General features: G+C 40.0%; 1 protein-coding gene across 1 annotated transcript in view; it reads left to right on the top strand.

The window, feature by feature from the left end:
* The first annotated feature begins 322 nt into the window (after positions 1-322).
* The window catches only part of LOC105500979 (chromosome unknown open reading frame, human C11orf65), a 75,873-nt gene continuing 61,035 nt past the window's right edge, over positions 323-15,160 (top strand). Inside the window, exons 1-2 of the mRNA XM_011926672.1 lie at positions 323-377; positions 6,182-6,271. Of these exons, the coding sequence (XP_011782062.1) occupies positions 6,191-6,271 (81 nt within the window). The 5' untranslated portion in view covers positions 323-377; positions 6,182-6,190. The remainder of the gene's footprint in view (positions 378-6,181; positions 6,272-15,160) is intronic.

The following is a 15,160-nucleotide window of genomic DNA, read 5'->3' as shown; positions in this document are numbered from 1 at the left end:
ACAAAAATTAATTAAATAGAAAATATTTCATTATGTTTCTCAACATCTTTAAGGTTCTTGGTTGAAATGACTGGGCTTCATTATATACCAAGCCCAACTTCGTAGACAATCACTTTGCTTTCCCTTGCAAAATCCTTTGCCTCAGCCATTGACAATCGAAAGCAGGCTTCTAACAGAACCAGCCGTCTTCATAGGCTTTTGGTCTAGATCTCCCGGACTTGGTCAGAGCGCCAGTAGAGGAAAGGCCGGGGAGGACTGGCGGGGCCTAGAAGGCGGGGCTAGGAGGGCAATGGGGCGGCATAGAACGGATTGAGTTACGTCATTTCCGTCTGCGACGTTACCTAGGAGTCCAGCGGCGCCAGGGCCAGCAGCGATTGGTAGGTCAAGGGAAAAGCGTCCCTTCCCTCTCAGTCCGTACTACTATTCCGCTAGCCTTTGTGGCTTTTGTTTTGAGTCTTCCTTGTTTCAAGGCCCTAAAGAACCCATACCCTTGATATCCGTTCCCCATCCGCCCCCTTTAAGGATGTTTCATGCCTCTAAAGCCCCCCAGCGAGGCCTTCAGCTAGTTTACAGTCCTGCCTGGGAGTAACCCCTTCCTCAGAGCTTCCTTTCCTCGCCGAAGGTGAAGTTGCGTCGGGCTGGTTGACCAGCCCTTACCGCTCATACTGCGCGTTCACAGACCCCCCCACACCCCAATCCTCCGCAAAGATACCACTCCGTCCACCTTCCCGCTGACCGGGAAGTACACATTAATCTTCCTTAGACTTTTCCTCATTTCTTTCCCTTCCCCCCTCCCATTGGTTTTACGTCTTTTCATTTTTTTAGAGATGGAAAAGGGAAACGCGTTTTTAAAGAATAGGTTAGTTGTTTTTCTTCTCCTGCCCCCGGTATCAAGGACCACATGTAAAAAGGAAAAGCGAAATTACGAAACTTATAAAGGCCACGAGAATCATTTGTGTATTCAAATAAATTTAGTAGAGGAAACAAAATAGGAAGTATAACAGGTTCGAATCCAAGCAAAGTGAAGATTGTTTGCTGCTTTAAAAGTGAAACTAAGAATCCAAACACATCCGTGAAGTGTAAAAATAAGTAAGACATCTATTATGATAAAAATTTGTATTGATTAGGGATATAATAAGCTTGGAAGATCTTTGTCTCTGAATCTACAAGTGGTACATGGGTGTAGTAAAATACTTCATTGTCTGAGCAGTTGTTTGATAGTACATTTTATTTATTAGGTTTTTTGTTGTTGTTGTTGTTTTTCAGAAGGCATGCCGCTCTGTTGCCCAGGCTGAGTGCAGTGGCACGATCTCAGTTCACTGCAACCTCTGCCTCCCGGGTTCAAGCTATTCTCCTGCCTCAGCCTCCCAAGTAGCTGTGACTACAGGCGTGCACCACCATACCCAGCTAATTTTTGTATTTTTAGTAGAGACAGGGTTTCACCATATTGGCCAGGCTGGTCTCGAATCCCGTACTTCAGGTGATCCGCCCACCTCGGCCTCTCAAAGTGTTAGGATTGCAGGCATGAGCCTCCAGACCCAGCCTGGTAGTACATTTTAGTATCTTGAAACTTATGAAGGGTTTTCACAATGCTTAATTTATTTGGAGCATCATAATAGCTGTATAAAGTCGATCTTATTTCTTATCTAAAGCCAGCAACGGTCCCACCCTCCTTTCTGCTCCGGATGGTGTCCTCTTATACCTACTGAAAGGTTTTACCCTTTAACTTATCCCTTTCTTTGCCCTTTTAAGTTCTCTGTCACTTTAATTTCTCCCTAACTACTGGATGGTACATTTTAACATGCTTTAGAATCTCTCATGGTTTTTTCTGTTTTTTGTTTTATTTTTTTAGAGCGAGTTTCACTCTTGTTGCCCAGGCTGGAAGAATGGCATGATCTCAACTCACTGAAACCTCTGCCTCCCAGGTTCAAGCGATTCTCCTGCCTAAGCCTTCCTGAGTAGCTGGGATTACAGGCATGCGCCACTATGCCCAGCTAATTTTGTATTTTTAGTAGAGCCGGGTTTCTCCATGTTGGTCAGGCTGGTCTCAAACTCCCGACCTCAGATGATCAGCCCGCCTCGGCCTCCCGAAGTGCTGGGATTACAGGCATGAGTCACCGCGCCCGGCCTTTTTACTTTAAAAAACCTTTAATCCATTCTCACTCTCTAGCTACACCCCATTTTTCTGCTCCCTTACAGCACCCCAAAGAATTACTACTGTACTTACTGTCTCAACTTTCCCACTTCCTCAACCTACCCCAAACTTCCTTCCCTGTTTACTCCACTGAAACAGTGCCTGTACTGTCACTAGTGACTTTATCTGGCCAAATCTCCCTTTCTTTCCTCTGTATTTACTTGTCCTTGCAACAATATTTGACACAATTGAATATGTTCTTTCTGGAGATTGTGGAACTTCATTGTTTATTTCTGAATCATAATTTTGAATGCTGGAATATATTTCCTCAATATTTTGTGTATTCATAAACATATAATGGTGGCATATATGACATAGTTTTTTGGCAGCCTCTAAACACCCTTTAGCCTATGTCACTCGAGAAGCAGGAAGCAGGTGTATGCAGAAAGCCTGTGTGAAATTATTTAGATCAAAGTGTTCAATAAACTGGGTCAGAATTTTTAAGATCCAGTGTTAAATTTTCACCTACAAAATTGAGAATGTGTTTGGGAAAATGACAAAATTGTGATAGATTAATGCTAATGCTATCATGTTAAATAACACACACACTACATTGATGACAGGTAAAAATCATACAGTTTAGTTCTTGGAAAGAATATTAAAAGACCCATTATAGTCCTAATATCTAATTTACGTTTAGTTTTTTACTTTTCTAAAATTTAGAGTCAGGCATTCCCATGCAATGTTTATGGGTATAAATGGGACACCATTTTTGAGGACAGTTTGGCAGTGTTAGGTTTTAATATGCATACTGTTTTATTTTTTATGAAGTTATATTATGTATCTCTGAACTAAATGCACATTGTGGAAAAAAAACAACAGTGTAAAAGAGTATACTGAAACAAAAACATCTCTTCCCTTTCCGAACTCAGGCTCCTCAGTCCACAGGTCCCTTCCTAGAGACAGTCATTCTTAGTAATTTCTTATATCCCCTTCCAGAGACAGTCAATTCAAATGTATATGTGTGCCAGGCGCAGTGGCTCATGCCTGTAATCCCAGCACTTTGGGAGGCCGAGGTGGGTGGATCATGAGGTCGAGAGATGGAGACCATTCTGGCCAACATGGTGAAACCCCATCTCTACTTAAAATACAAAAATTAACTGGGCACGGTGGCACACACCTGTAGTGCCAGGTACTCCAGAGACTAGGCGGGAGAATTGCGTGAACCCGGGAGGCGGAGATTGCAGGGAGCCAAAATCACACCACTGCACTCCAGCCTGGCAACAGAGCGAGACTCTGTCTCAGAAAACAAACAGACAAAAAACAGAAATATGTATGTGCCTACCTTTTGTCATAGTAATTCCACTTTTAAAAACTATCCTACAAAAATTGTTGCTGCTGAGTGCAATGGCTTATGCCTGTAATCCCAGCACTTTGGGAGGCCAAGGCGGGTGGATTGCCTGAGGCCAGCATTTCGAGACCAGCCTGGCCAACAGGGTGAAACTCTGTCTCTACTAAAAATACAAACATTAGCTGGGCATGGTGACACACACCTGTAATCCCAGCTACTCAGGAGGCTAAGACATGAGAATCACTTGAACCTGGGAGGTGGAGGTTGCAGTGAGCTGAGATAATGTTGCTGCACTCCAACCTGTGTGACAGAGCAAGACTCTGTCTCAAAAAAAAAAAAAAATTAACAAATCTTTTAGGCATGGAATTTCCTTAATTTCATTTATGCCAACAGTTATTTGTCAATTAAGAGAATAATTGTACTTAAAATATTATCTCAGTTTTCTAACTGCAATAATGCACATGAATAGTTTTTATTCTGGAAAAGTTTGTATTATAATAATAGATAAGATTTATTGTGATGGGTCAGAAACTATACTATATGCTTTACCTGTATTATCTGACTTAATCCTGACCATTCTGTGAGTTAGGTACAATGAGTCCCCATATTTTACAGATGAGTAACTTGAAGTTTGAGTGAGTTAAGTAACTTTTGCAAAATCACACAGCTAAGGATGAGGTAGAATTTGTTAAGATTTAAACCCTGGTCTATCTTGCCTCAGAGCCCAAAGACTTAACCTCTCTTCCCATGCCTCCTATATTGTTAAGGCTATTTGTAGGGAAAGCAAAAAAGACGTAAGTTTTTTTCATAGAGAACCTTCTCCTGACTCTTAAAAATGTCAATTTAAAAAACAATTTACCAAATTAGGAAGAAAACACCATTAGTTCTAAGCATCTGAATAACTTTAAACATCAAAAGGGAAAAATGACAAATTGAGAAATATATAAATACATTTTTCTTTCATTTTTCTTATGAATGGCATATCCTTTTTGACAGTTTTCTGTTTAGCCTATGTCTTTCTAAACATATTAGTAGATGTATGTTATGTGTTTAAATAGGTCAGGGCTTTGGGATTTGTAAATCCTTACATGTTTTGCATTTTACATGCACCAATTCGGAATTTAAATTTTTATTATTTTTAGAGACATGGTCTTATTTTGTGGCCCAGGCTGGAGTGCAGTGGTGCAATCATAGCTCACTGCAGCTTTGAACTCCTGGGCTCAAGCCATCCTCCTGTTTCAGCCTCCCAAGTAGCTAGGACTACAGTATGTGCCACCCTACCCAGCTTTTTGTTGTTGTTGTAGAGACAGGGGTCTTGCTATATTGCCCAGGCTGGTGTTAAACTCCTAGCCTCAAGCAATCCTCCTGCCTTGGCCTCCTAAAACCATGGAATTACAGGCATGAGTCACTGTATTCAGCCCAGAATTTTAAGCTTTTAAGCAAAATTTATTCACTTTGGACTATAATAAAGCATCTCAGAACTATATTACTACTGTAAATGTAACAAGTGACATTATTCTGTGAAGTGTAATAGCTCTAAGTAAAAATCCATGTTTCTCCCTGTATTCAGTGCATAACCTTTTTCTTTATATTTGACCATATAAGGTCTAATTTTAGGTTAGGGACCTGTACAATATTGTGGATGCAACTCTGTCTCTATGCACGTTAAGAAAGGTTTATTTGAAGTCATACAACAGTGCATGTAAAAGTCATGGACTTTGAAGATAAACTTGAATCAGTAACTGGCTTAGTTACTCACTATTTGACCTTAGGCCTTAAAGCTTAGGCTCCTCATCTCTAACACAAGCATGTTAGTGAAATCTGCTATGCAGGGTTATTGCTGGAATTAGAAAAAATATAGAAATTAGAACATATTAAATTACCAATAATTGCTGACCGCTTTTGGCTGGGCGCAGTGGCTCATGCCTGTAATCCAAACACTTTCAGAGGCACAGGTGGGAGGATCACTTGAGTACAAGAATTCAAGACCAGCCTGGGAAACATAGCAAGAACCTGTCTCTACAAAAAATTTTAAAAATTAGCTAGGTATTGTAGTATGTGCCTGTAGTCCCAGCTACTCAGGATGGTGAGGCAGGAGGAGTGATGGAGCCTAAGAGATCAAGGCTGCAGTGACCTATGATCCTGCCATGGCATTCTAGCCAAGGCAACAGAGAAAGACTCTGTCTCTTAAAAAATAAAAAGGTGACTATTTTTATTTTTGTTTTTTTGATACAAAATCTTAATTGTTTTATTTATACAACTCTTTAATTTTCATTGAGTTCTAGTGGTAGTTTTATAATGGAGCATATAGAATAATTTTAGGCTGGGCATGGTGGCTAACGCTTATAATCGCAACACTTTGGGACGCCAAGCCAGGAGGTGTTTGACACCAGCCTGGACAACATAGCAAGACCCCTTCTCTACAAAAACATAATAATTAAAAAAAGAAAGCCAGGTGTGGTGCTGTGTGCCTACAGTCCCAGCTACTTAGGAAGTTAAGGTGAGAGGCTCACTTGAGCCCATCAGTTTGAGGCTGCAGTGAGCTATCATCGCAGCACTGCACTCCGGCCTGGGTGACAGAGCAAGAATCTAAAATAAATAAATAAATAAAAATGTCCCCCCAAAGAATAAATAAATAAAAATGAAAATAAATTAAAATTATTTTAAATGTACCCTTTTTGCTCATTTTCTTCTAGGAATTTCAAATGCCTTGGAAAGAGGAATTAGAAGTTATAAAGCAGGATAAAGCTGCCAGAGTCATTCAGCAGGCCTGGAAAAGTTTCCTTGTGAGTTTATTTAGAAGTTTTATTGAGATGTAATTTTTATGTCATGAAAATCGAAGTGTACAGTTCAATACTTTTTTTTTTTTTGAGACAGAATCTCACTCTCTGTTGCCTAGGCTGGAGTGCAGTGGCATGATCTCGGCTCACTGCAGCTTCTGCCTCCCAGGTTCAAGCAATTCTCCCACCTCAGCCTCCCCAGTAGCTGGGATTATAGGCTCTCCACCATGCCCGGCTAATTTTTGTATTTTTAGTAGAGACGGGGTTTCACCATGTTGGCCAGGCTGGTCCCGAACTCCTGACTTCAGGTGATCCACCTTTCTTGGCCTCCCAAAGTGCTGGGATTACAGGCGTGAGCCACTGTACCCGGCCAGTTCAATACTTTTTATATAAAGTGTGCAATTCAGTAGCTTTTAGAATACTTGCAGAATTATGTGCCACTCTTCACTTTAAAAAGCAGACTTTTTGACTGGGCGCGGTGACTCACACCTGTAATCCCAGCACTTTGAGAGGCTGAGGCAGGTGGGTCATCAGAGCTTGGGAGTTTGAGACCAGCCTGACCAACATGGAGAGACCCTGTCTCTACTAAAAATACAAAATTAGCTGGGCGTGGTGGCGCATGCCTGTAATCCCAACTACTTGGGAGGCTGAGGCAGGAGAATCGCTTGAACCTGGGAGGCGGAGGTTGTGGTGAGCTGAGATCATGCCATTGCACTTCAGCCTGGGCAACAAAAACAACAAAAAAGCAGACTTTTTTAACGTTTCAAAAAGTTACAATTATTTCATTAGCTGCACAAATGTTTATTGAGTTCCTGATCGCACTTTTATAATGGTTATCAATGAAAGTATCATTAATAAGATTATTTGCCTTTCACCTCTAAACACTTTATTTCTTGACTGAGGAACCAGCATTGTGAGCAGATGTTAGGAATATAGCCACTCATTAAATATTTGTTGAGTACTTATTCTCAAGGAGCTTAAAGTTTATTAATAATACACTATATCCGGGTTAATGTCATGGTCACTTCTTGTACTTTTGTAAGGGTAGAGCTGGTCTTACAGGTGTAAGGAATATTCCAAGTTGAATTATCTGGTTGAGTGAGAGCCAAGAACTAAAATGACCTCACTCTTTTCTCTCTGATAGCAGCAGGACTCTGTGCCTGGTAATTTTTTTTTTTTTTTTTTGAGACGGAGTCATGCTGTGTTGCCCAGGCTGAAGTGCAGTGGCCAGATCTCAGCTCACTGCAAGCGCTGCCTCACGGGTTCACGCCATTCTCCTGCCTCAGCCTCCTGAGTAGCTGGGACTACAGGCGCCCGCCACCTCGCCCAGCTAGTTTTTTGTATTTTTTAGTAGAGACGGGGTTTCAGCGTGTTAGCCAGGATGGTCTCGATCTCCTGACCTCGTAATCCGCCTGTCTCGGCCTCCGAAAGTGCTGGAATTACAGGCTTGAGCCACCGCGCCCGGCCTGTGCCTGGTAATTTTAACTGAAGAAATATGGCTCTATTTCTAGCACACACTGATACAAAGGTTTTATGGCTTACAAGACCACCTTTGTATCAGTTAATCACATTTTGTAAAGTTGCTTCATTATTTGCCTATACCAAGGCCATAAAACCTATGCTGGGGTATAACTATGTTGATTTCTAGCACTAAAATAATATGTATTTTTAAAATATACAGGAATCTCACTATGTTGCCCAGGATGGTCTCAAACTCCCGGGCTCAAGTGATCCTACCACCTCAACTTCCCAAGTAACTTGCCCTATAGCTGAGCACCATTATATCCAGCTAATCTTCTTTTAAAACTTATTCTTCCTTAGTTGGTTTTGATTGACATGTACATCATCTAGGCTTAAGCTTTTCTATTGTTTGCAGCTATTTTCTCTCACATTCAACCAGCCACACACCTTTGACTAACTGTTGTGTTCCTGACATTGTGCTAGGCATTTTACAATACATCCTTGCCCTTAAAGGAGCTTCGGCAGAGAAGCCGTGTAAATAGGGGTGTGTGTGTAGATTGAGGACACATTTCACCTTGTGTCCCTCCAGAACCCCATTGAAATGACACTATATAGAAGGTTAATCCATAATAGAGGGGGTCATGAGCAGATAAAAATTTTATCTAATTTTTGGAAAACTAAAAATAGATGATAGCATCCTTTGGAAAAACTGTAGAAACACTTGCCTAGACACATTTCATAGGGGTTCCAATGAGGGAATTGGTTTGCCATTGGGACCCCAGAGAGGATATGAATTTGGAGTTAACAATTTAAAAGAGCTGGAAGGAGAAGGACTGAAGACAGGGGGTTTAATTGAAGGTCTGTACATGGAGCAGCTGTGCCAGTTGTCTCCAGTCTTTTGCAGACCAAGAGCTGCAGGTAGGTGGATGTTTACTGCTAGTCACAAATCTGCTTGTAGACAGATATATATACTATTAGGCAAAAAAGACACAAAGAAACCCTGGAGGCTTATCTCTTTTTTTAAAAAAAAAAAGAAAAATGAAAAATCAAATGAACTATCTGGAAAAGCTAGTTCTAGCATGGATTTGGCATTCCACAGTGAAACCCTCTTAATTATACCCTGTTGCCTGTTAATTTTGGTATTTGAGAGACACCCTGCTTAATAGCTGACTACTTGACCATACCCATTAAAGAAAGCCTGCTAATTGCTTATTCCACTCATGTCATGAAGCCCCCAGGCAATTTTCCCACTCCTGAGTGAGAACACTGGGCAGACAGAATACTAACAAAAGACACTCGTACTAGCTCCTAGAAAAATTGACACAGACCTTCATTCTTAAGTATTAATGGACAACCAAGGTTCACTTTTAAGGAAAACCAATAATGTCAAAACAGAAAGGAAGAAAAAAGAGATAGAATCTAAAGAAAATAAAAATAGTAATAAATTTAAATTAGATCAGGATATTGAATGCCTCTAAGAGGGTTATATCCGGGAGGAAAATGGTACCCCATGCAACAGAAAGTATGACAGAGTCTGGATTTAGAAAAAAGAGATTAGAAACTCTGAAAAAAAGCTAACCGTGAAAGTCATGGTTCAGATATGACAGATTAAAATTGTTCTAAGATGTGAAGAGAATACATTTGCTTTTGATTATAGACACAGCATCTTGATTCTAGATAGAGTCAAGTGGGTGACTTCTAAAAAAGGATGCATAGTTTTAGCACATTGCTTGGCCGTAGAAGTGAATTATTTGCATAGTTATAGTAATGTAAATGTAGGGATTTTAAAAAATTAAATATTTTAATCTAACGTGTACTTCTTTAATAAGTAATATAGAAGAATTTATGATGAAAAATAAGTATTTTACCCCATTCTACTTTCTTTCACCCTCATACCCTAAAAGCAACCATTTTTAATTTTTTTTTTTTTCTGAGATGGAGTCTTGCTGTGCTGCCCAGGCTGGGAGTGCAGTGGCTCGATATTGGCTCACTGCAACCTCCACCTACCGGGTTCAATCAGTTCTCTGCCTCAGCCTCCTGAGTACCTGGTATTACAGGTGCCCACTACCACACCCAGCTAATTTTTTTGTATTTTTAATAGAGATGAGGTTTCACCATCTTGACCAGGCTGGTCTTAAACTACTGACCTCATGATCCACCCACCTCAGCCTCCCAAAGTGCTGGGATTACAGGCATGAGCCACCACGCCTGGCCCATTTTTAACTATTTTTATTGTATATCTTCTAGTAGTTACTTCCATGCTTCTAAATAATATGCATTTACAATTATCTTTTATTAACTTTAGAAGTAATCCGTTGGCTTTCTGCAAAGATAATTGAGAACTTAGGTTACTTACCCTCCATAGCTCTGCTTTTTTCCCCACCCAATATCATAATGTTATTTTTTAAATTCCTCTATTTTATTACCTTATTGGTTTAAAGAATATTTAAGTCTTACTTATCTTGTTCCATCAGGCTGACATAGGCTCTCTTGACTCCACATTATATATGATGAGAACATAAGTATCCCTACCCTTTTCTTTACCTCTCCTCTCCATCTTCAAACCGCCAAGATCTATTACCTGTACTATTACGTTATAAGTATTCTCTGGAGGAGTTCATATATCCTCAATGCAAGTCCTTTGTTAAATACTACATGTGTTGAATATCTTCTCCCAGGCTTGCCTCATTCCTCTAAGAAGTTCTTAATGAAAAAAAGTCTTTAATTTTAATAAAGTCCAATTCGTGACTTTTTCTCTTTCTTTCCTTCTTTTCTTTCTTTTTTTTTTCCTTTCTTTGGCAGGGTTTAACTCTTTTGCCCATGCTAGAATACAGTTGCCTGATTACAGTTCACTGTAACCTTGAACTCCTGGGCTCAAGCAGTCCTCCCTCCTCAGCCTCCTGTTTGGACTACAGGTGTGCACTACCACGCCTGGCTAATTTTTTAATTTTCTGTAGAGACAGGGTCTCTCTATGTTGCCAAGGCTGGTGTTGAACTCCTGGCCTCAAGCAGTCCTCCCACTTTGGCCTCCCAAAGTGCTGAGATTAGAGATGTCAGCCACCATGCCCAGCCACCACTTTTTCTTCATGGTTAGTGCTTTCTGCATCCTGTTTAAGAAATTTTGTCTAACCTAGTCAGAAGATATTTTCCTTATGTTTGTCCTAGAGGCTTAATTGCTTTAGTTTCAGATTGAGATCTAGTATCCATCTCAAATTAGTTTTTGTGTATACTCAGAGGTACAAAGTTCGTTTTTTTCATATGGATATCCAACAGATCAAATACCTTTGATTGAAAATACCATCCTTTTCACAATAAATTGCCGTGGTGCCATTTTTTAAATCATGTAATCATATATGTAAAGTGTTTCTGTAGTGTCTATTCTGTTATATTGGTCTACTTGTGTATATTTATTTATTTATTGTTTAAGACGGAGTCTCACCCTGTTGCCTAGGCTGGAGTACAGTGGCACAATCTCAGCTCACTGAAATCTCCACCTCTCAGGTTCAAGCAATTCTCCTGCCTCAGCCTCCCAAGTAGCTGGGACTACAGGCATGCGTCACCATGCCTGGGTACTTTCTGTACTTTTTGTAGATGGGATGTCTTGCTGTGTTGCCCAGGCTGGTCTCTAACTCCTGAGCTCAAGTGATCTACCCGCCGTGGCCTCCCAAAGTGCTGGGATTACAGGCATGAGTCACCATACCTGGCCCATGTCTTTGGATCTTAAATTTCTCTCCATGAGGTTCTTTTTCTTTTCTTTTTTTTTGAGCCGGAGTCTTGCTTTGTCACCCAGGCTGGAGTGTAGGGGCATGATCTCAGCTCACTGCAACCACTACCTCCCAGGTTCAAGCAATTCTCCTGCCTCAGCGTCCCGAGTAGCTGGGATTACAGGCATGTGCCACCACACCTGGCTAATTTTTGTATTTTTGGTGGAGATGGGGTTTCACTATGTTGGTCAGGCTGGTCTCGAACTCCTGACCTCATGATCCGCCTGCTTTGACCTCCCAAAGTGCTGGGATTACAGGCATGAGCCACTGTGCCTGGCCTCTCATTGCTTTTTTATAAATTCCTTTGGATTTTCTTAGTCATGTTATCTTTGAATGATGATAGTTTTACTTTTCCTTTGTGAACATTATACCTTTGGTTTATAGAAACACCACTGATTTTTGTATGTTGAGTTTGTAACTTTACTAAATTTGCTTATTGTTTTTAACAGTTTTTTGATAGGGTCTTTAAGGTCTTCTGTATATAAGATCATGTCATCTGCAAACAGAGACAATTTAACATCTTCCTTTTCAATTTGTATGTCATTTCTTTCTCTTGCCTAATTTCTCTGGCTGAGACTTCCAGTGCCATGTTGAATACAAGTAATAAGCAGGGGCATCCTTATTCCTGATCTTAGAGAAGAAACTTTTAACTTTTCACCATTGAGTATGATGTTAGCTGCGGACTTGTCATATGTGACCTTTAAAGGTAAATTAAGGAATATATTGAGACAAACAAACTGGAGACACAACATACCAGAACTTATGGGATGCAGCAAAGGCAATTCTAAAAGGCAATTTCATAGCAATAAATGCCTACATCACAAAACAAGAAAGATCTCAAACAACCTAATGTTACACTTTAAGGAACTAGAAACAGAAGAACAAACCAAAGTTAGCAGAAGGAAGGAAATAAAGATTAGAGCAGAAATAATTGAAATAAAAACTTGAAAAACAATAGGAAAGATCAACAAAACTAAGAGTTGGGTTTTTGTAAAGATAAACAAAATTGGCAAATCTTTAACTAGACTAACTAATTTAAAAAAAGAAAATCAGGTGTGGTGGCACACGTCTGTAGTCCCAGCTACTTGGGAGGCTGAGGCAGAAAGATCACTTTAGCCCAAGAGTTTGAGTCCAGCCTTGGCAGCACAGTGAGACTACATCTCTAAAAATAAATAAATAAATAAAAATGTAAAATTAGGCCTGGTGCAGTGGCTTACGCCTGTAATCCCAGCACTTTGGGAGGCCGAGGTGGGCGGATCACCTGAGGTCGGGAGTTTGAGACCAGCCTGACCAACATGGAGAAACCTCGTCTCTATTAAAAATACAAAATTAGCCAGGTGTGGTGGCACATAGGCATGCCAACTACTCGGGAGGCTGACGCAGGAGAATCGCTTGAACCTGGGAGGCAGAGGTTGCGGTGAGCTGAGATCGTGCCATTGCACCCCAGCCTGGGCAACAAGAGTGAATCTGTCTTAAAAACAAACAAACAAACAAAAACAAAAAAAGGAAAAGTTAAAAAAAAAAAAAGACTCAAATAAAATCAGAAATGAAAGATGAGACATTACAACTGGTACTACAGAAATACAAAGGATAGTAAGAAACTACTATGAACAATTATAAGCCAATAAATAGGATAACTTAGGAGAAATGGGAAAATTCTTAGATACATATAACCTTCCAAGATGGAATCATGAAGAAATAGAAAATATGAACAGACCAATAATGAGTAAGGAGATTGGACCAGTAATAAAAAGCCTCCCATCAAAGAAAAGCCCAGGATGGCTTCACTGTTTAATTCACTGATGGCCTTACTATTGAATTCTACTAAACATTTAAAGAAGAAATAATAACCTGCCCTTTTCAGACTCTTTCAAAAAATTGAAGAGGAGAACATACTTCTAACCTTATTTACAAAGCCAACATGACTTGGCTACTGAGGCCAGACAAGGATGCTATAATAAAATTACAGGTTAATACCCCTGATGAACATGGATGAATAGGATCTTTAACAAAATGCTAGCAAACTGAATTTAACAGCACATTAAAATAGTGATCAAGTGAGATTTATTCTTTGTGTGCAAGGTGGTTCAACATATACAAATCAATAAATGCGATGACCATATTAACAAAATAAAGGACAAAAAACATGTGATCACTTCAATAGATATTTCGTATATTTTACAACACTTCTTGTCTGAAAGAACATTTTATTTTATATTGATATAGCTACCCTAGTGTTCTTTTGGTGAGTACATGACATTTTTTCTTATTCTTTTACTTTTCAGCTTTTTGTGCCTTATATTTAAACTGTGTCTCTTGTAAACAAAATACAGCTGGATTTAATTTTGCATAATTCTAAATAATCTTTGTCTTTTAATTAGCATGTTTAGACCATTTGTATTTATTGTAATTACTGTATTCATTGGGCTTAAGGCTACCATCTTGCTGTTTGTTTTCTACTTGTCTAATCTGTTCTTCCTGTATTTCCCCTTCCCTTTTCTCTTTCTTTGTAGTAATTAAATATTGTTAGTTTGTCATTATTTTCTTCTCTATTAACTTTGTAGTTATTTTGATTAAAGATGCCATAAGTTGTTTTCTATTTCTCTTATTTTTTTTTTTTTTTGAGGCGGAGTCTCGCTCTGTCACCCGGACTGGAGTGCAGTGGCCGGATCTCAGCTCACTGCAAGCTCCGCCTGCCGGGTTTACGCCATTCTCCTGCCTCAGCCTCTGGAGTAGCTGGGACTACAGGCGCCCGCCACCTCGCCCGGCTAGTTTTTGTATTTTTAGTAGAGACGGGGTTTCACCGTGTTAGCCAGGATGGTCTCGATCTCCTGACCTTGTGATCCGCCCGTCTCGGCCTCCCAAAGTGCTGGGATTACAGGCTTGAGCCACCGCGCCCGGCCTCTATTTCTCTTATTGACAGCAGGTGGCAATATTTTCCTTTTCTTTTTTATTATTTTATTTAAAAAAATTTTTTTAAAAATTATACTTTAAGTTCTAGGGTCCTTGTGCACAAAGTGCAGGTTTTTGTTACATATGTGTACATGTGCCATGTTGGTGTGCTGCACCCATTAAGTGGTAATTTACGTTAGGTATATCTCCTAATGCTCTCCCTCCCCTCTCCCCCTACCCCATGACAGGTAGGTTCCCCACCCTGTGTCCAAGTGTTCTCATTGTTCAATTCCCACCTGTGAGTGAGAACATACAGTGTTTGGTTTTCTGTCCTTGCAATAGTTTGCTCAGAATGATGGTTTCCAGCTTCATCCATGTCCCTGCAAAGGACATGAACTCATCCTTTTTTATGGCTGCATAGTATTCCATAGTGTATATGTGCCACATTTTCCTAATCCAGTCTACCATTCATGGACATTTGGATTGTTTCCAAGTCTTTGCTACTGTGAATAGTGCCACAGTAAACATAAGTGTGCATGTGTCTTTATAGCAGCATGATTTATAATCCTTTGGGTAAATATACCCAGTAATGGGATTGCTGGGTCAAATGGTATTTCTGGTTCTAGATCCTTGAGGAATTGCCACCCTGTCTTCCACAATGGTTGAACTAGTTTACAGTCCCACCAACAGTGTAAAACTGTTCCTGTTTCTCCACATTCTCTCCAGCACCTGTTTTCTGACTTTTTAATGATCACCATTCTAACTGGTGTGAGATGGT

Source organism: Colobus angolensis, unplaced genomic scaffold (genome assembly GCF_000951035.1).
Source record: "Colobus angolensis palliatus isolate OR3802 unplaced genomic scaffold, Cang.pa_1.0 Scaffold7, whole genome shotgun sequence".
Classification (NCBI taxonomy): Eukaryota; Metazoa; Chordata; class Mammalia; order Primates; family Cercopithecidae; genus Colobus; species Colobus angolensis.
The sequence above is the reverse complement of the archived record's forward strand: the minus strand, read 5'-3'. Positions and strand labels throughout refer to the sequence as shown.